This window comes from Carassius auratus, chromosome 7, assembly GCF_003368295.1.
Source record: "Carassius auratus strain Wakin chromosome 7, ASM336829v1, whole genome shotgun sequence".
NCBI classification, from domain to species: Eukaryota; Metazoa; Chordata; class Actinopteri; order Cypriniformes; family Cyprinidae; genus Carassius; species Carassius auratus.
The window spans coordinates 1625164-1646947 of record NC_039249.1 but is presented as its reverse complement, the minus strand read 5'-3'; the positions used below and the strand labels follow the sequence as shown (position 1 = coordinate 1646947).

Below are 21784 nucleotides of genomic sequence, written 5' to 3'. Positions count from 1 at the left end.
TTAAATGTTATAGTTGTACTGTATAGCAGAAGTCAGTGGCAGTTCATTGTGTACTTTGGTACCCAAGTAAATGTGTGTTTTTGTCAAGTCAAGTCACGTTTATTTATATAGCGCTTTAAACAAAATACATTGCATCAAAGCAACTGAACAACATTCATTAGGAAAACTGTGTCAATAATGCAAAATGACAGTTAAGTTCATCATTGAATTCAGTGATGTCATCTCTGTTCAGTTTAAATAGTGTCTGTGAATTTATTTTCAATCAAGTCAATGATATCACTGTAGATGAAGTGACCCCAACTAAGCAAGCCAGAGGAGACAGCGGCAAGGAACCGAAACTCCATCGGTGACAGAATGGAGAAAAAAACCTTGGGAGAAACCAGGCTCAGTTGGGGGGGTCAGTTCTCCTCTGACCAGACGAAACCAGTAGTTCAATTCCAGACTGCAGAAAAGGATCTGGATCCGGGTGACTGCAGTGATCCTCTGATCTGGACACAGACTGGATCTGGTGGCTACGGTGACGTCAGAATAAGAGAGGAACAGACTAATATTAGCGTTATGCCATTCTTCTAAAGATGTAGCAAGTACATCGGGTGTTATGGGAAGTGTTCCCAGGTCTGGTTTACCTAATTAATGCAGCCTAAAAATCCTTTAACGGATTGTTATGTGTAGGCCAGGTTAAAGAGATGGGTCTTTAATCTAGATTTAAACTGCATGAGTTTTCTGTGTGCTAACACACGTTTGTACAAGCATCTGTGTGAGTGCAGGATGCTGATTCAGACATTACTAACAGGAGTGGAGGCTTGATCAAACAAAGGTAGGCGTGTGTGTGTGTGTGTGTGTGTGTGCTGTGTCTCTTCTGGAGGTGTGTCATTTACAGCTGTGTATTTCGAAACCTGTTAAGATGATCAAATGATAAGATACTCCGCCTCTAAAAGAGAGAGAGATAACCCACCGACATGAGGCTGCACAGAATGTAGAAAGAGCCACAGAAATATCTTGACTGTAGAGAGGAAGGACAGACAGATCAGTGAGATCACCAGGGAACTGAATTACATGTGGAGGAAGTAAGAAAGAAAGAAAAGGGGACGTCTAAACTTAGCTTTCACTCATAGCTGTAAACCACTGGAAGTATAAGGTAAGACTCATTTCCTGCTCTCTGATAATATCTGAGTCGAATTGAAGATCACTGTTAATTATTATCAGTGTGTTTACACCCATAGAGATATAAAAACATGCTTGTCATATTAAGAAAGCTGGTGAAATGTCTTTAAATAAGCTATATTTTTATTCACTGAATATCTATATAGCCTACCATATCTGTTTTTATGTGTTCAATATAACATTTATGCATTCAGTAGGTGTTTTATTCAGATCATTCAAGGTAAACTTTTTGCCCATATGTGTGCTCTCAGGGAATCGAATTTATGACCATTATGTTGCAACACTTGAGCTACAATGATTTGTAGTAGTAGAATATGGTTTTAAGATAAAGTACAGATTATTATTTTAAGTCTTTTTTTTTTTCATTAAGTGGTGCTCAAGGAATTTTTTTGAAATTATGTATGATATGTTGGCTTACTATCATCTATAAAGAAATAAGGAAATAGGATGTCTTTAGGATGTCATCTGAAACCAGTGACCACTTTTTAAAAATAAAGGCTCTTAAGTGGAATCAGTGGTTCCATTACACCCATAAAACTCTGATCCAACAAACCAAAGTGAAAACACCTGAACAGGCCAATCAAGATCTTCAGGATTACTAGAAATGTTCAGGCAGGACAGTGAACCTCAAGGGCCAGAGAAACCTTAAAGAGATACGCCTACTGCACCCCAGAATTACAAATGTAGTTATTAATCACTTACCCCCATGTGGTTAAAATGTTTTATATAATCAAGGAAAATATATATGAACAAATCCCTCTGTAAAAACCTTCAGAATATAGACAGGAATAAAAATGTCAAGTTTGGTGTGTGTAAGTGCTACTGAAGTGGAGATTTATGGCTCAGTGTTGAAGAAAAAACTCATTTTGAGAAAACGGTCTTTAAAAATATGTATTGTAATTGAAATCTATTGACACAAACAGATAAAGTGCTAAAAAAGAAACACTTAACAGTGTCTTTTGGATGTTTTCCTTCCACTAGTTTGAAAAAGCACTTTATGAAAAACCAAAAAGCCCAAAATCTCAAAATTAACAGGTTCTTGAAAAAACAGTGTTTTTGCCTGCAGTGTCTCACCTTAAGTTATTTTGGATAAAAACCAGGAGACTTGTCCCAGAGATTGCCAAGTAAATAACAGTGTCAGGTGTCAACTGCAGTAAATACATCTTTGCTCCTAACATGCTGCAGTAAAACACTGTAAACATGTTCAATGATATGTCATTAAAAAGCAATGCGGCGCTTTGTATAAATGGTAATAATTGTGTGTAATTAGTTAAACATAATAAAAGTGATAGAAAAAGTACTTGTAAATAATGTGAATCTCATGGCAACATGCATGTCTGCAAAACATGGTACTGTGTTGGACATGAGACACATAACCTACAAATACCAAGGCACATTAATATGGTAATTATGATATGACTATGATTGTTAGTTGTATTTATTTACCACACTCCCACATTACACAGCCTGTGCTATATTTGGAGTGTAGACAGCAATCAGTGCTGTTTTTTTTAAATTAAGATCATTATCAACAATCCAGGAAAAGTGTGTCTGGTTATCCCCGCATGTCAGCGCACATCTTTGCACAAACATTTTTTTTCCATGCATGTCAGTAGAATATTGTCATCTGTGTAAAGCTTGTTAAGACTCGCTGCCTGTGTTTCAGGCCAGTGCTGTACAACACATCATCAGCTTAATGAACTGTTGAGTAACATTAACCTTTCGAGGTGGTCACGAGGAAACGAGGATAATGCACTGGATTTATTCTTGTAAAAGTCAGAATTGAACATGATTTTACACAAAGCCACAAGTGCGTATGTTTGTTGTGTGTGATTCAGAAACAGGTGTGTGTCGCTGTACGCAGGTGTAGTCAAGCGCTCATTACTCTACTGTGTTCCCACCGAGGGCGTGTTGGTCTTTGTTAGTGAGTGTGAGTGGATTTTCACGTCTGTTTGAGGTGTATGTCTCAGACTGTGTCGAGTCTCCCAGACGTGTGCTAGACAAACACTAAACAGAGTCCACACACTGGCCGCATTGAAATGGGAATGAATGAACTTCACTTCAGCAAATCTCGTTATCTTTCTGCCTTTCTTCCGTCTGATCCTGGTTTTGTATGAGTTAGGTTTTGCTGGAATTAGGAAGAATTGTGAAAGATCTCTGTAGCGCATTTATGGGGCAGTGTTCATGTCTGGTCTCGCTATCAGGAAGCAGGCTTTATGTGGAAAAACTTGTTACAGAATTCCAACTTCTGCACCGTTTTCCCATCGAACTGAATGTAAATATATGACATACTCTATACGGTCATAGAATAGTGTTGCAACAAACGGTGATGACATTTTCTGACTTTTGTCTCCAACAAATTAAAGTTGTTTTGAAATGTGACCAACCTAAAAAAATGTGTTTTATGTAATTATTTTTTAATCACATTTACTTTCTAATTGTTATGTTTTATAGGCAAAATGTACTTTGTGTGTCACAATTGGCTCTTGCACTGAATTTTGAGTAATAGTTGATGATTTTATATCGTCTTAAGATAATCTGCTTTTGATGATGCACTTTTTTTTTGTCATTTAAAGAAATTATAACCCAATGTAAATTGTGAAAAGTATTTTTTTTTTACTTCAAAATTGGTTATAATATTATAACCTTAATATTTATACACAGAGACTTAAAGGTTGCACTTTATTTTACAGTACGTGTACTAACATGTACTTATAATGTACTTACAGTGTATTTATCTAAGAAAGTTCTGGTAATACAAGGTAACTACATGGGGTAGGGTTAGGTTTAGGAGTAGGTTCAGGGTTAGTACCTAGTTAATACATAGTTATTGTAATTATTATAACAAGTACATAGTATGTACATGAGGAACAGGACTGTAAAATAAAGTGCTACCGACTTAAAGCTTAAATATTGCATGATACTTATTCATCCCTGTAGCTCATTTCTGATTTCTTAAACTGATAGCATTTCAGGTCTCCTGAAATGAAAAGTGTATCTTATTCACCCTAATGCTGTTTGACTGACTTCCCTCTGAGGAACACAATGGAAATCCATTATCTTTATTCAAACTGTGGTTTCTCACATAACAAAAGCTGCTTTCAGGTTCCAGAAAAGCCCTAAACTACCATAAACAAGGGGTTTTCAATTCTGGTCAGACAGGCGTAGCTCAGTTCATAGAGATCGGAGTTAATTAGCTGAATCTGAAGAAGGTGAGTCAAATAATGAAGACTTACAGAGGATGCAATGCTATATGAGATCTGAAGGCTACAGCAACATGACTAGTTTTGAACAATTTTCCTTTTGTGTTTGACATTAGAAAGTCTTACTGATTTGAGTAACCGATGACGCCTTTAAATTCAAGCTGAACTGTCACTTTGACGATTGAAATCAGTATACTCTTAACCCTGACCTCCTGCTGTTGTATCCGACCACAGACAGAGTTGCAACATTAATGGTTAGACTAGACAACTCATCAGTGACTGTGATTAAATCTAAGCAGCTTTGTGACAAACAGCTAATGTAAAGGTCAGGAGGAAATAAGGTCTGCTTACACAACCATCATTTCTAAGACTCATGCCTGCAGGCCCCAAAACCAGGTTCTGCAGATAAACAGCTTTCAGCCCATGGTTTTGTGCTCCAGATTGACGTTTGAAGTGGGTACTGAAGCAGGAATACACTGATTGATGGAAATGCCTGATGTGGTCTGCTGAAGAGATAAACACTTAGTCTTGTGTATGTCATCTGTTGATAGTTTTGCATCTTTAAACACACCTTTAAAACCTTCTGACCTGCAGACTTCAGTTCACTTTTGATTAAATAGAGCCCATATGTGTCAAATCAAGTCAAATAATTATTTATTAATGCTATTTAATGGAAGATTTGAAGTGCGTATTGGAAAAGCATCATGGTGTGCTTATTGCACAGGACTGTGTTTCCCCAAAAGCCTAAATTAATCCTAGCTTCATTTGTGACAAAAGATTTTACGATAAATTTTGGCTTACGATGCATTTGGGAAACGCAGCCCAGGTCACCACATCATTTCCATAACTCCTTTTTATTTCCTAACTTTGAGGACCTTACTATTACTAAAGATGTTGTGTAAATGTGTTTTAGTTCTTTAAATTTCTTTCTATCTTCTACTGAGTTTACAATGGTGTCACATTTTGGCCACCAAATCATTCCCATAACTCCTTTTTTGTGTTATTTCACAACTTTGATGACTGAACTATTACTAATAATGTTATGCAGACATGAAGAAATATTTCATATTTGCATTTTGTAGTAGTTTATTTATTTGTAATAATAATATTATTAAACTATTAATACAATTTGTATTGAAATAGAATATATCTTGTAATTAAAATGAGGATTTAAAAGGTATTTTTGAGAACTTTACTTCAGTGCATGATTGATTTATTATTCAGTAAGCACTCAATATCTCAGCAAACATTTGCTTGCCTTTTAACAACTGACAAAAACAATACCAGACATTAGGAGAAACTATAACACAACACAAACTAATATCAAGTGAATAAAATTATGTGCTTGAAAGCTAACTAGTCATTTGTATCGTGTCACATCCTTGTTAGATGGCGGCTGATAACATGCAGGTTTACCTTCTAGTAAAAACCCCTAGCTTAAATTATCACAAATCATTTCCTGTATGAATTTCCTGCAGTGATAGACATGTAAGGTTTGCGGTCAGAAGTGGGTCTTCATACAAACACTGGCACAAACCCTTCACATATTCATTCAGCGTCTTCTAGACTTTTACTTTTTGTGTTCTTTTCTTTCCTCTCCCCGAGGACCTCTAATGGATGCAGGGTTGTGGTCATCTGTTTTCTTTCTCGGTGTACCACATTGGTGTCTTTTAAATGGATGATTTGCAGTCATATTGAATTGTGGAGATCTGTTATGAGAAGATAACGATCATGTTACGCAGTCTCCTCTTATCACTTGAGCTAATCTTTGCGTTTGTAATGCATCAGGGAGCATGTCAGTGTCCGCCGTGTGCTAATGCCTTCACTAATGTACAGTAAGTGGCTTTGTGGACATGATTTTTCAACTGAAATGTGCTGAGGCTACTACTCTCTGACCTGTGCTTCTGTCTGAAGACCACAAATGTCATTTACAGTGGCTTCCACCCTCCTTATGATCTAATATCGAAAATATATCCAAAATGCAAACAAATGTGTTTTCTCTTGATATACATCCACAGATTTTCAGCTGGCATTGTGGTTTATCAATAGTTATTAAATATTATATTAGGGCGGGTTATTAGAAGATCCTGGAACAACTTCTGCAACGGGTCATATGCAGCAAGAACATACCATTTATTTTCTCCATAAAGATTAGAGATTTCTAACTTCTGTATAAATCTCTCAAGACAGACCAAACATGAACACTGAAGCTCTTTTGTGTTAAACTGCTTTAAATTATTTATTTTTTTTCTACATCAATCCACATAATGACAAAGCACAAACAACTGTCACAATACTGTGAATTTATATTAAAAAAAATAAACTTAAATAAGAAAATGACATAAGTATTCATACCCTTACAAAAGCAAGCTATACAGTCACCGCAACTGACAAAACATTCTCTTTTTTACTCTTAGATTGCCAAGATGGATCCAGTAAACTCTAGCACAACTAATGGAAGCGAAACGATCTTGAGCAACACCAGTGGAGCGGTCACTGGCACGTTGATCCTTGGCCTTGTGTTCCTCCTCGGCGTCCCCGGGAACGTCTTCATCATCTGGAGCATCTTGGCTCGAGCGCGGCGTCGCTCCATCACCATCCTTCTGATCCTGAACCTCGCCTTCGCCGATGGCTTCCTCATGTTGCTGACGCCTTTCTTCATGGTTTATTTGTTTCAGCGCAGTTGGATCTTCGGCTTATTGCTGTGCAAAGTCCTGTTCTACCTCTGCTGTGCCAACATGTACGCTTCCATATTTCTGATCATGCTGATGAGTCTCCACAGGCTGGTGGCAATAGTGTGGCCGAAGAGTGTTGGTGTGCTGACGGACCGCAGGATGCTCACGCAGCTGCTGGCAGGACTCTGGGTGCTCGCTTTGGGACTCTCTGTGCCCGTTTTGGTTTTCAGGAACATCAAAGAGGTCAACAAAGAGTCTCAGAGTCTTGTGTGTGACTGCTTTCACCCACAACCACGATATGTAAGTCTACTCTACATCATTATTTCAGATCAAAAATTATTACATGCACATCCAAGAAAAACAAAGCACAATTGTTTGAATGAAGCTCTTCATGAGACTGAAAATTACACACATAATGCACAAATCCACAAAGGAGTTTGTTTCTTCAATTTTTGGAGAAATGCATTCCATCATATGCTTCAATGGATTCCAAACAGCTGATAAAAACATCATAATAATTCACAAGTAATCCACACCACTCCATAATGCTTCCTCCAGTGAAAAAGACCATTTCCTTTCACATCAAAATGTTTTAGCTGGTGAACATCGCTTGATCTTTAAATATTTCTCTCCTGTTTCAGATGAGATGACATTTTTACTGGATGGAGTAATGTTATAAACTTGTATTTTAGTCAGATGCAATTTTGAAAAATAAAATAAATAATCTTAATAATAGTTGTAACTTGATATTGCAGTGAGTTGGTTTTTGATTTGCACAACATACATGACAGTTTGAATGTGCAAAATACTGTTTTAGTGTAACCTAAGAGTCTATTAAGCCTCAAGCATAATTTGCTCATTGTAAGTATGAATCGGTCCTTGTAGAAGCATCTTTGGCTGATTCTGTTTCGGGAATGTTTAAACAGGTTTGTACATCTAGGCTGTAAAGTTTGGAAGTGCGTTGGTTCAGGAATGTGTGCTGCAGGGTGGCGTGTCCATTAAAACACAGGGGATCCAGTACTCAATCCATGATCATTATTCATCAACAGAGGCATATGAACCAGATCATAGTTGTATGGTTTCTATAAACAAGAGCCAAAGAACAAATCTTAAATATAATTAACAACACTGGAATTCAAACAATACGTTACACAACATATAATCCAATAAACTCAACATTAAACAGTTTAACAATCAAGTAGGAGCATTGAAGATGAAGATGAAGATGAATGAAGCTGTTGGGGGTAGGTGATTAATGACTACATTTCCATTTTGGGGTGGAGTATCCGTTTAAGATCAAATTAATGTTGCCTACGAAATAACAGTCTAAGGACTGAGGCAGATTTTTAAAAAGACAGATCGTAGATTTAATTTATGAATTTAGGTTTCATTTACTTTAATTATTTTGCTGCCGGTACACAGACACAAATTAATGACTCTGACAATGACCATAATTTATATAGAATAAAACAAAACAAAGAATCAGTTGCAGAACCCGAAGTGAAACCCCTGACTGAATGTTAGTGAACACAACTCTTTGTTATTCATTTTTATCACCACTACATGGCCACAACGTAAACCGTTTTTTAAAAGCTTTGAGTAATTAACTTCTTTTCCGATAAATTTGACCTATTGGTAAGCCCCTCCCCTCGAATGCAGGTGAACCAATGGCAGTCAAGTATCAGTTGCGATACATGAACAGTATTGATCCGGCATGTTGTCATCAGCGATCGAGACGAATGTAACATGAGGCTTCTCCCATTTGCATTCTGATCTGTAAACCCTCTCTTCCAAATTAATTGAGTTACCTACAATATTTTTCAAAATTTTAATTTTAAATACTTTTATATTTAATTCCCAATTGGATGGTGGTCCTTCCGTGTCCAAAATGGTTCAAGAACATCTTGGGAGGACTGGCTCAACCCTTGGCTGACTATGTCATGTAACCACATCAGAATGTGGTCTGACCAGGTTTGGAAGTTCTCCTTGTAAGGCTCTGTCAGTTTGGAAGGGAATTATTGGTGAACGGCAGTAACTGGGGCCTTTTGAGTTGTTCAGGTTCTGAGTTTTAGATTATTCTCATATTCATTTGGCAGTTTGAACCTTCCTGTCTGTAAAGAGCTTCTCCACATCATGACATTATCATGCTGCATGAGGTTCCTGCCACAAATATTGTTTTGTGCCAAAAACATTTGGCAGAGAACTAAATTTTTCTTGTTTGAATGTGTCCAACAAACCTTCTGACAGACATATTTTCTATAAAAAGATCAAGAGCAAAATATCTACAGATATCTGTTTGTTAATTTCCCATTACGGCTCTGTTACTTCATGACAGTGTTGTTGATCTGCAGGAGGTGATGCAGTATGGTATGGAAACATTACTGGGCTTCTTGTTGCCATACGGCGTGATCATAGGCAGTTACGTGTGCATCCTGCGCAGAATACGCAAGACACGCTTTCGCAGACGCATCCGGAGCGAGAAACTGATCCTGGTGATCATCATCTCCTTCGGACTCTTCTGGCTGCCGTACCACATCATTAACATGGTGCAGGTATGTGTCTGTCCATCAAACACTCCATTTCTCAAATGCGAAAACAATCTAATCGTGTTTTTCTCACACAGGTGGCTGCAGCTTTATATCCAGAAGATTCTCCCACAAAAAAAAAGTGAGCAACTTAAAAAACTCACACCACGATCTCAGCAACCTATGGTTATTATGCATTAAGTGCAATCAACTTTAAAGAGGTCATATGAAGTTGCTAGAAATAAGTATACATTTGGGCGATGTTATGGAAATCTTCCCACACAGTGACGTAGATTTGTGGGGTCGTGTTAGAATGAGGTGTTTTGGGAAGGGGTGGATGAGTCTTAACTTTCAGAAAGAATATTTCTTTGGGTTTAAGATTTTAATCTTTGTGGTTTTACGGATCTTATATGCACAAATAGCTTGTTACACTCTAAAGATAAAGGAAAACATGAAATGGCATCATATGACCCTTTAAAGCAGCTAATATTTAAGTAAAAGTAACTTTGACCAGGAAAGCAATGCTTTAAAATGGCAAAAAATTCTGCCGTAAAGTATTTATAACAAGAAAATATTGTCATTAGGTTATACATTCCAGAAACCAAAGCAAACCTATAGGTTTTAAAACTGCTTTTATAACGTCTCACATTGTCCTTCCTTCGACAGCCTAAAACACATCAGGGCGACGATGCGAGCACTCACCTCTACCGTGGCCTTCGTCAGCAGCTGCATAAACCCCGTCCTCTACACCTTCGCTGGGAAGTCGTTCATCCGGCGGGAGGGCCTGGCCTTCATGGCGCGGCTGTTCGATGGAACGGCGCTGGAAACGACGCGGAGGACCCGGCGCAGCAACCAGAACAGCCGCGATCGAGAGAAAGACACCGATGAAGGAGAAAGTCTCAAAGACAAAGACTCGGATTCCACCACCACCCCCACTAACGCAAACTCGGTTAATAAAGTTGTGCCACAGAAAATTGGTAAGTGAGCATCTGGCTGCGGCGTGTTAAGGGGAACTCAATCTACAGTGAGAGCGTCGGGCTGTGTGTTGTTCCAGTGTTTCATGGTGGGTAAATCAGGACAGCTTGTGCTTTTCTAACAGAGGGAGGTCAATCCAAGCTTATATCATAAAATACAAACTGTACCAATTGTGTACCCAAAAACAAAAGAGAACTAAAGACTCAGTGTCAAACCATCACCAGACCGAGAACTGAGACGGCCACACAAGTTTTACACATTGACTAATGGGCTAAACAAGGAACAGGATCTAACTTCTAAAACATGACAAAGAAAGCCCACAAATCCGACCTGGGATACTTCATGTGTTTTTCCACTAGAGGGCACCACACAACTGAGAGAGAGCTGAACCATTCAGATCATGCCAGAGTGAGACCACCTGCATGGAGGGGTCCAGCGATTCAAGACTGAGAGGGTAAACGTTGGGTTGACACTGAAATCAAGAGAGAACCTAGTATCCAAGTCCTGTTTTCTTTTCAAATTCATTTCACTTTTCCATGACATTTCCAGCAGTGCATGGTCAACTTTTAAGGATTTTGTTACAAGATTTGACAGGTTGCACTCAAATAGATACTTTACAACTGTATTATATATACAAATAAAAATACATTGAAATTGCCATGACATTTTGAGTGAACCCATATGACAGTAAAGGAGGGTGAATCAGGCTGTGAGACTTTTTTTGGTCATTGCAACAGTGAATGAGGTAAATCAAAGTTTAAGGATTTATGTATTTACTTATGTCTGAACCATTAAAAAAATAATAAAATAAATAAACATACTATATTATCAGTCACATTAAATGCAATGATTTTGTGTTAAAGGGACAGTTCACACAAAAATGAAAATCACCCCATGATTTACTCAGGATTTTCTACTTTCAGATGAATGCCATCTGAGTTATATTAAAAATGTCATGGCTCTTCAAGCTGTCTAATGGCAGTGAATAGTCATCAACATTTTTAAGCAAAATAAATCCATTCATCATGAAATATCCTATATCATCCGCTGGAATGCCACTCTATCATTGACGCGCGTACTATAGCAGGAACTAGAGATTATGATTAATTATGGATATTATTATTACACAAACATGTCGGTCCCACTCTTTAAGCCTTTATTAGGTCTTTATTAACCCCCCGAGCTGTGTGGAGTACTTTTTATGATGGATGGAAGCACTTTATTTTGCTTCAAAATCACAATCACAAAATCACAAAACACAATTCACTGCCATAATAAAGCTTGGAAGAGTCAGCACTTTTTAATATAACTCGACCGCTGAAAGTCATATATGAATGGCTTTAAGGTGAGAGAATCTTGGGGTAATTTTCATCTTTTTATGAACTAACCCTTTAAATGTGAAGATTACGATGCATGTCTCCCATGTGTGCTCACGTTTGAGTTTTGGGATTACAGGGAGCTTTAGAGATCAAATAAAAAAATTAAGCACTTCGATTGTGATCAGTTGAACTTTTGTAAATACCAGTCTTGTGGCTTTAATATACAGTATGTCATAAAATGTGTGTGAACTGATCAGCTGTTTAATAATGTTCAGATTGTACATAAAGTGTAATGATGAATAATGTTAACAGATGTAAATTCTGAAAATGAGGAAATGAAACCTGACTCTCAATAAATCGATTATTTCAGTTTTAGTTTCTGTAAGTGGTCATTTAGTGGTCATTTGCTGACCTTAAAAAGTGGACACTTGGGTGACTTTTTGATCTAATTTCCATTTTAACATATTGTTAAGGCCGGTCAAGGACATATTGTTAATTAATATAGGCTATGAAAGGAACTAGAAGTTTGAAGTGACCTAAGCAATTGATAATGATGCAACATCTCACTAAAGAGCATGAGGTTTGCACGAGCAGCGTTGTGTTTCTCTGAGACCGTACTGAATGATATGCCCATTGCGAAAATTAACCAACCACTGACCATAGTTTAACCAGGGTATATGTGGTAAATCAGTGGTAACTGTGGTGCTAATCAATACACCAAAAAAAAAAAAAAAAAGCAAACAAAAAAAAAAACCTTAATTGCTACACTTTTACCATAAAGAAACCATGGTTAATTTGATTGGAATAATATTATGTGAGTCTGATTTTGAAATATAGCTATAGACATGCTTGCAGTGGATAGTAAACCCCATAGTAAAGAAAAGCCTCGTCTGTTTCATTCAGATAAGAGGAGAGTCTTCAGGGCGGCAAGATTAGGCAAAAGTGCCCCGGCTGGGTCTGGGTGTTGCGTGTGAACGGCCCATCCTGGTTACAACAGTCCAGGAGCTGGAAACGGTCACACTACCCTGTTATGACAACAGTGCGGTGCATTTGGAAATCGAAGTATTACACAGGCACATTATCAGTATTATCACGGGACACGGCTTCAGATTAATTCAAATAAGAGAGAAAGAGTTAAAAAGCACAGAAGAGGAGGACAAAATGCGACATAAAGAAAAGATACCAAAAACAAATGAACCAAGTCATATCATTTCTTTTTCCTTTCTTTTTTTTTTTTGTGCATGTTAAGTGTTCTTTGCTCTTTCCTGTCTGAGGCAATTGGTTGTTTCTAAAGCACTGTGTGTGAAGAGGAAGCGATGACGTTAAATAGCACCACTATTTAAAAGATGTTAATGATAAGGACACTTCTGAGACGCTGAGACAAAAATGATTCTATAGGCTATATATGCGCTAAGGAGCTCGTCTGCGGACAAGATTAAAGGCAATTGAGGTAAGGCTTTTGAAGTGCATTCATATTCAGGTCTGTGTGTGTGTGTGTGTGTGTGTGCACATTTGGGAGTGGACCCCCTACACAAGGGGGTCCACAATACAAAATAAAGTATTTTGGTCATGTTTTATTGAGAGTAAATTGGACTGGGTGACCTTTTTATCTAAACATCAGATATATAATGTCAGTTTGTGCTTGAAATGTTTTTAAAGACTTTACAACAGTTAACATTGCTAGATGAGCAATTGATCTTATCTGTCATAAATGTGTAAAAACATGGTTAACACCCCTATCAGCAGGAAACGCTTCACAGAATATAGATGTCTAACAGTATAACTGATGTAAAAAGACAATACATGACCTTAACCTATAATACAAACTTTAACTAAAATCATTGCCTATTTACAAAAGTTCAAGTGGGTAGGCCACCATAAGGATCTTTTTTTTTGTTTTGTTTTTTTAAATGCAATAACTGCAGCCATAAGCATATTTTGATTAGGAAACAGCGTGTGTGTGTGTAACAGCTTGGGGTGTGCTAAAAAAAAACAGTGCCTCTTCAGGGTTATATGCCACACATGTCACATTAATATGTTCTGTTAAATTAGAGAAGTTAAACTTTGAACAAACAGACGGATGCAGTGTGTCATTGTGCTAGGTTTTCCTGAAAGCAAGAAAAAGCGTCAACTGAGCGATGTCGAAAGGTTCAAAAAAGTTTCCTTAACTTTTCAATAACTGTTCCAGTAATTCATGATTAATGCTTAAGGATTTTTTTGTTTGTTTTGTATAATGATTTGACAGATAAACTCAAATGTGAATGTTCTGTGGCATATACATATAAAAATCCCAGTAATATATAGTATTGTTTTTTTTTGTTTTTTTTTACAACAAACCAAAAGGGGAACTGAGCTTTGTGTTGGGCAATGTTACTACTGCTAACACAGCAAAACAAATAAAAATTAGATAGATAGATAGATAGATAGATAGATAGATAGATAGATAGATAGATAGATAGATAGATAGATAGATAGATAGATAGATAGATAGATAGATCTGTATAAGGCAAAAAGGAAAGTGATCTTGTCTTTTTTTACTTTATCTCTACAGCATATACGAGAAACATCACTGTTAACTCCGAACCAAATGGCCACTCCTGTTCCTGCAAATTCCTCATCCCTATCTGGACCAGCTCGGTCCTCCATCTCACCCGCCTTGCCTTCCACAGCATCCCTGCCCCTGTCCCATCAGATCGGGATCTCTATCCTGGTCATTGCCTTCGTGTTTGGGTTCCCCGGGAACCTGTTTGTGGTGTGGTCGGTTCTGTGTCGAGTGCGCCGCCGCTCTGTCACCTGTCTGCTGATCCTGAATCTGGCCGTGGCGGATGCGCTGGTTCTCCTGAGCGCTCCGCTGTTCATCCGCTTCCTGGTGAATCGACTACACTGGGAGTTTGGGGCCACCATGTGTAAGACGGTCCATTACCTGTGCTGTGTCAACATGTTCGCTTCCATCTACCTGATCTGTCTGATGAGCATGGACCGCTGGCTGGCCGTCACAAAGCCGTTTCTGTCTCAGAGGTTGAGGACCAAGAAAAGGATCCTGTCCATCATGTTGGGCATCTGGGTGATGGCTTTTCTGATGGCTTTGCCCATGCCGTTCTATCGGTACGTTCAAGTGTCACACTGAAACACAAATCACACTTTCATCAAGCAGTTAAAGCAGTAACAACCTATGCCTTTAACGTCATTACATCTGAAAGACAAATATACTTTTCTCTACACTACATTTCTATTGAGGTCCTCAGAGTAGGCAGTTGTTATAATGTAGCAGCTTTAAAAATCAGTGGGTGAATTTTTTTCTTCTTTATACAGCATTTTCACTGTCCACTCGGTTCAAATGTGGATGTGTGCGCACACTGTCAGAGCTGTGTGAGATCATATAATGAAAGTGAAAGTCGTGACATTTGCCAAGTATGGTTGGTGCTCTGCATTTAACTCATTCAAGTGCACACACACATGAACACACACCCAGAGGAGTGGGCAGATATAGATCCAGCACCCGGTGAGCAACTGGGGGTTCAGAGCCTTGCTCAAGGGCACTTCATCCATGGGTATAGAGGGTGTGAGAGAGCACTGTTCATTAACTCCCTCCCACCTACATCTCCTGCCATCACCGGGACTCAAACCGGCAACCTTCTGGTAACTAGTCCAGCTCTCTAACCATTAGGCCACAGCTGCCCCACACAATTTTAAAACGAAGTGACATACATCCAAGTATTGTGACCCATACTCAGAATTCATGCTCTGCATTTAATCCATCCAAAATGCACACACACAGCAGTGAACACACATGGAGCAGTGGGGGTTTGGTGCCTTGCTCAAGGAAACCTCAGTCGTTGTATTGACAGCCCAAGACTAAAACCCACAACCTTAGGGTTAGGAGTCAAACTCTATAACCACTAGGCCATAATTTCCCACTGATCCTCCTGCTCTTGTATGGGTGGCTAAGGGTGTTCATTTTAAAATAATGTATTTATTTATTCTTTGTTTGTTAGCGCACACTAATCACTTCTAGAGGTTTTTAACATTCTAAAAGCTCTTTATTCCAAATATACTACAAGCTAGTCAGTGTATTCAGTAGGGCATAATGCATTTTTGAGCTGCTTCAGAGTCGGAATGCTTGCATTCAACAATAATAAAACAGTCAGTCGACTTAAAAAAAGTATATTTCCTTTTAGAACATAAGTAGGCTACTTTTAAAAGAAAGTACTTCTGTGCTTTTACTTAAAGTGCCTCCATTATGGATTTTTGAAAATTACCTGTGAATAAGTGAATGAAAACATCCTGCACAGTTTTAAATCTGAAAGTGCACCGTGTAGAAAATTGTTGTCTCTCAAAAGAAAGAATTGATTCTAAATCATTTAAACCATGGGCGTAGGTTTAGGGGGGGACGCTATGTACTAGTCCCTATCAATATTTTGAGATGACAAATTTGTCCCCACCAATATTTAGCAAGCTCCTTTGCACTGCTATTTGGATCGATTCTAACGGCCAGGACGACGACAGTACAAGAAACGCCGTAATTTGATTGGCGGCGTGGTATCTGACAGGCTACACGCGCGGGCCGGGACTACTTTTGTGCTTGCACTAGCAGCGAGCGGGTGGTTTGTGAGCGCGCGCATGTTAACGACGCCGACGGTAAGTTATCAGTAAGTTATCGGTAAGTTAACAAAATAATTCCGGGGGGGGGGGGAATTATCAAAAAACCAAAGCTGAGACCAAACCTACGTCCATGATTTAAACGAGTTGTTTTTAAAAAGAATCCCAAGCGTTTTATGTTGACATCAACCTGAAACATTAGCATATTGCCTGCCCACCTGGGTAAATTTGATGATCAGTAGATTTTCGCATTGGTCTGAATGAAAATGTAAATGTATTCTTTGCCACTAGGTGCTGCTTTTGGAACAGTAAAAATAGCTGTTTCCCTGGTAACGCTGTACACAAAGCAGCACTGCGCTCACAAACGCTGCTTTATCAGGCATTTACAGGCATGATGGAATGAAAATGAAATCAACCAATCAGATCAATCAGTGCAGATTGGCGTTACGTAAAGGAGGGGTTTATAAAAACAAATCTTAAGCGAAACTTTGGGAGTCAATGAGTATGTTTACATGCATACCAGTAAGCTGATAACTTACAAATATCAGTTTATTAAAATAACCAGTTTTGCCTGTTTACATGCACATCAGTAACCTGTCAACACAAGTAAGCTGCATGTACATGTCTTTATTAATAAATCAGGTTGTTTCCCTGTAGGGACATCAGATTATAATAATTTGCATATCTGCTTCCATACATTTGTCAGTTGTGAAATTAAGCTTGCAATATGTCAACTTGCAACATGTCAGGAAACTTACAGCTCATATCCTCTCATGCAGTTATAAATGCAACATTGTGACAGAACTATTTCTACTTATTCTGCATAAGATGAGAACACATTTGTATGATTTTCTGAGTAAAAGTAACTAAAATGCGTATAATGTATCACACATGCACACTTTAATAAGCCAACATAAAACTCGTTATTGCGTTTACATGCAAAATCGGCATAAAAGGCAAAAAGTACCTATTGTGACAGGTTTATGTTTACACCGTTTATGACCTTACTCCAATAAAAGAAAATGAGTTATCACATTTACATGACCAAGAGTGTTTTTCGGCTCATTAAGCATAATCAGCTTAAGAACGTGAATGTAAATGCGCTCATTTAGCACTTATTTTTAATGTAAAAATAAGAATTATAAAGACAATGAAAGTGTTTTTTTGTATTTTCCTTATTGATGTTCCCTTAAAAAATATAACCATGGATTTGTTAAGGTAAAAGTGTGGCAACAAGTTTTTTTTTTTTTTTTTGTCTATTGATTTCCATTTGTATAGTCTCGCGTAGGCAGACCTTCATGGTGATATGATAGCTTTCATTGGCCAAGGCACGCTCAAGAGACTGTTTGACTGAAATGTCAAACAACCAATCAAAGTTAGTTTTGTTCATCATCACGTTTCAAGGCATGGAGATGTCGCCACAATAACAGACCAGTATGTTAAACTCTCAGACATATTTTAAAGATTCTATGCCACAAACTTTAAATATTTCAAATACTTTTGAAAATCGGTGTTCAGTTGATCCTGATAAGTGCTCGCTGTCACAGTTATAAACACTGTGGCTTTCTTCTTTCGTGAGAGGGTTTGGCACTACAGTATCTTTGTTTCCAGACGGAACGTTAAAAAACGCGACACACGCTTCTTGCAGAAATCCTGTAAAATTCAACCAATCCGATAACGACTTCAACACTCCTGAAGTGTTTCTATGTTTGTGTCCCATATGCATCAGACGTTTATTCAATGGTCTGTGGGCGTGACATCTGAGGTTGAGACGACGATTTCTAAAACAAAGTTTTACTACAAAAACAAAGGTTAAACTTAGGTTATTGTTGCAAAACCATGGTTAAATTTTTTGGTTACCTTGGTTAAAGTTTAGTAACCATGTTTTATTTGTAATAAAACCATGTTTCATGTTAAGGGTTGTGGGATAAATGATGCCATACACGTACGCATGGTCATTTTAATTACTTAATTTTATGTAAAAATAATGCCTCAGAAAAATCTTGCCATCTCAGTTCAGTTCATAATGCGTAATTGTAACCTACCCCTTAAAGAAATCATGTTTGCCTTTTTACACTTTCACATTAATATAATTTACTATTTTTAATCATTTATATATAAAAAAAAAAAAAACATATAATTTCCAAATTGCATTGACTGCTCTTCGATATGTTCCAGAAGTCTGGGACACAGAATAGGACACATGCTTGTTTGATTTGAGAATAACAGATAAAAAAATGTATTAGAAATTTAGAAAAGTAATCAAAAAGTAATCAGTTGCACTACTTTAATAAATCAATTGAAATAGTTACACTACTTATCACATTTTAAATAAAAACTAAATACATTTCCAAATTAACCTTCGCACACTGTATCAAAAACTGGGACCAGCACAATTGGTTTCATAAACAATTGTAATCTTCTTTATGTCCTTCTTTATATCTGACATTGTGTTTTTCACATCTTCTTTGCACCTACAGTACTGTGACGCAATTCCATCCAAGGTTGCATGTGTGTATGCCGTACCATTGGGAGAGCGACTCTCATGAAATCTTTCAGTACCTTTTTGAGACTATCGTGGGTTTCCTGCTGCCCTTCACCTTCATCCTGTTCTGCTACATCTCAGTGATCTGTCGGCTGCGTAGCGCAATGTTCCAGCGCAAAGGAAGAGGAAACGCTCTCATCCTCCTCATCATCGTTGCGTTTGCCGTCTTCTGGCTGCCGTATCACCTCATCAACATCCTACAGGTGAGCCAGACCTCGCAATATGTGATCCTTTATTATTAGTTATTATTAGTTTTTTTTTGTGTGTGTGTGTGATTGACTGTTTTCTACAACAACAAAAAAATCACTTCATATGGTAAAGAATGTTCTGTGCAAATGCAACCTTGATATCTTTATTACTGACTAAGTAAAACCATGTCAAAGACTGAAATAATCAAAACACCATGCTTTTCATGAAATTTTGATACTTGCTATCTCATAAGACTTTAGACTGGATTTCACAGAGAGGGTCACTGGGATACCCTGAATATCTTTCTGCTGTCACATGACCATGATTAACATGGCATGGGAAAATGTTCAAACCAGGATTCTGTTGTGCTTTATTCTGCACCTAAAATGTACCCATGCTCTGAGCAGGTTTTGAACCAGTGTTTCATGGGAGGCAGGAGCGCTAGCAAGGATGCTAAAGACCGAAGCCTCTAGTCTACCTCTTGAGAGCTCATAATAGCTGGCCTCCATTGCAAAACTAAACCTTACTTCCACCAGGGTCATGGCACCAATGTAACCATATTCATAAAATTATCATGAAAAAACGCTTCAGATTCCTTATAGATATGAGCGCATTAAGGAAGTGTTGTGTCAATTTCTTCCAAATACTCTATTTTTTACACTTTTTTTATTATTTCCTTATTTTTTATTAAAAAATGTATGCTTTTCTGATGTGATCTGAAATTTGACAGGAGAAAAAAAAGTTCGCCAAAAGGCTGGTTCATGTTGATTGCATCAAAAAGAGTATGACGCACACTTTATCATCCATGCCACTGAAACTGATGAGTGATGATTGTCTTTTGTAATCTTGACTCGCCCAATCACACGTTTGTGGGTGAAGTTGTATTTACCAACAAGGCAACCTATTTGCATTTAATGTAATTAATTAGTATTCCCAACAGTTAAACAGTTGCCCACAGAAGAAAAAAACATGGGGTGCTGTAGCACCCTCAGCACCCCCACTCCCTGTGCCCTATGAATATATGAAGTCAGTTTTCTCACATTTTATGTCAGCCCACAAAAGTGCCTTTTCTCTCTTGCTGATCTGTTCCCACAGGTGATTGGTGTGATCCAGGGCTCCTCCTCTTCTGTTTTAAAAGCGGCAAAAGTGGGCCGTCCCAATGTGACAGCGTTCGCCTTCATGAGCAGCAGTGTGAACCCCGTCCTGTATGTGTTTGCTGGAAGCTCTCACATCCGTCAGGCTGGTCTGGGCTTCATGGCCAAACTCTTTGAAGGAACCAACTCTGAGTCGGCCTCCACCCGCAGCAGTCGTGGCTCTAATGCAGAGAGCTCTGTTTTCACCAAGCTGTCCGTCAAACTGAGTCGTAAAGGGGACTGGGCGAGAGACGAGACCCCTGGTGGTGAAAACGAGACCATGGCAGACGTACAGAACAGAAATGAGATGAAGACTCTGACCACCCTGCATTAAAGTGCTCATATCTATTCTCCATTTATAATGCTAGAAAATGTTGCTGGACTCCCAGTATCCCAACTGAAATATCATCTTCTGCTGCTGCTGTTTCAGAATAAATGTCTTATTTTCTCAGTCTAAAAGCTTGATTGAAATGTGAGAATTAAAATATTGTCATTTTGTTTTAGAAGATTTTCTTTGTGAAAAATTCTCATTTGGTTTTGTTTCATACTCCTGCTGTTTACTGTCTGTTTTTGTTTGCTTGTTTCTAAAATATGAATATGTTTGCATGTGAACACATCCTCGTTCATTTGCTTATGTCTGCATGACATTTAGCCGTTCAGGCTGGACTGTATTTACATCTCTGACGTGAAATAGAAGGACAGTGAGTGTTATTGATCAAGTCACATCCCATTACATACAAGTCTTGTTTGTTACTCCGTAGTTTTTTTAGTTTGTCTCCTAAAAACAAACAATGAATAAAAATAGCCAATGCACATATATATACGTATGACAATGTAATATCATGGGAATCAAATTGTAAACATTTGCAAAAATAAATGTAGATAATGAATGTTCAATTGTGCTTTTCAATCAGCTCCATTTTAATAAACAAGTAACAACAACAGGGAAGTTACTGTCACGAATACGAACCCCGTGAGTCCCTCCAGAGGCCAGCAGAGGGCACCATCGCCCGAATACTGACACCTACAGGCATCCAAACACTCACTTACACTGATACGCACTACATTACCCAACAGCCCCGCACCTTGGACTGATCACCGGCCAGGTGTTCCATATCAGAGACTGCCATATAAGCCAGACCTTGGCGTCACCTCATTGCGAAGTCTTGTTTCTGCCACGGCTAACATTTCTGAGCGTTATACCCTGTCTTGCTATCCCAGTTGCCAACCCTTGCTGATTATCGATCCTAGAACCTTTGCTGCCTACCTTTGAACCCAGATTGTAATACGGACTGTGATACTTGCTGGTTACCCCGACCCACTGCTTGGTATTGACTACGATTCTGATATCTCTACTATACTGTGTTTGCTGATCCTGACCCTTCGCCTGTACGACTACGAGTGTTCTAATAAAAGCTTGCAAATGGATCCCATGTCGAGTCAGTCATCATTACAGA

At 38.3% G+C, this 21784-nt stretch overlaps 1 protein-coding gene across 1 annotated transcript; it reads left to right on the top strand.

Moving 5' to 3' along the window:
* Window positions 1-974: 974 nt before the first annotated feature.
* LOC113105355 (uncharacterized) lies at window positions 975-21280 on the top strand. The gene is made up of 8 exons (XM_026266396.1): window positions 975-1138; window positions 6785-7342; window positions 9394-9594; window positions 9666-9709; window positions 10234-10549; window positions 14413-14966; window positions 18941-19208; window positions 20290-21280. Exons 2-8 carry the CDS (start codon window positions 6794-6796, stop codon window positions 20659-20661), a joined length of 2304 nt encoding a protein of 767 aa, XP_026122181.1. The 5' UTR covers window positions 975-1138; window positions 6785-6793; the 3' UTR covers window positions 20662-21280.
* The last annotated feature ends 504 nt before the right edge of the window (window positions 21281-21784 follow it).

Bases quoted from the DNA above. Each gene is read 5' to 3' on its own strand.
- LOC113105355 (XM_026266396.1), top strand. From the start codon at position 6,794: ATGGATCCAGTAAACTCTAGCACAACTAATGGAAGCGAAACGATCTTG. The intron at 9,710-10,233 runs GTGAGCAACTTA...TTCCTTCGACAG, and splicing joins GATTCTCCCACAAAAAAAAA to CCTAAAACACATCAGGGCGA. The intron at 10,550-14,412 runs TGAGCATCTGGC...TTATCTCTACAG, and splicing joins TGCCACAGAAAATTGGTAAG to CATATACGAGAAACATCACT.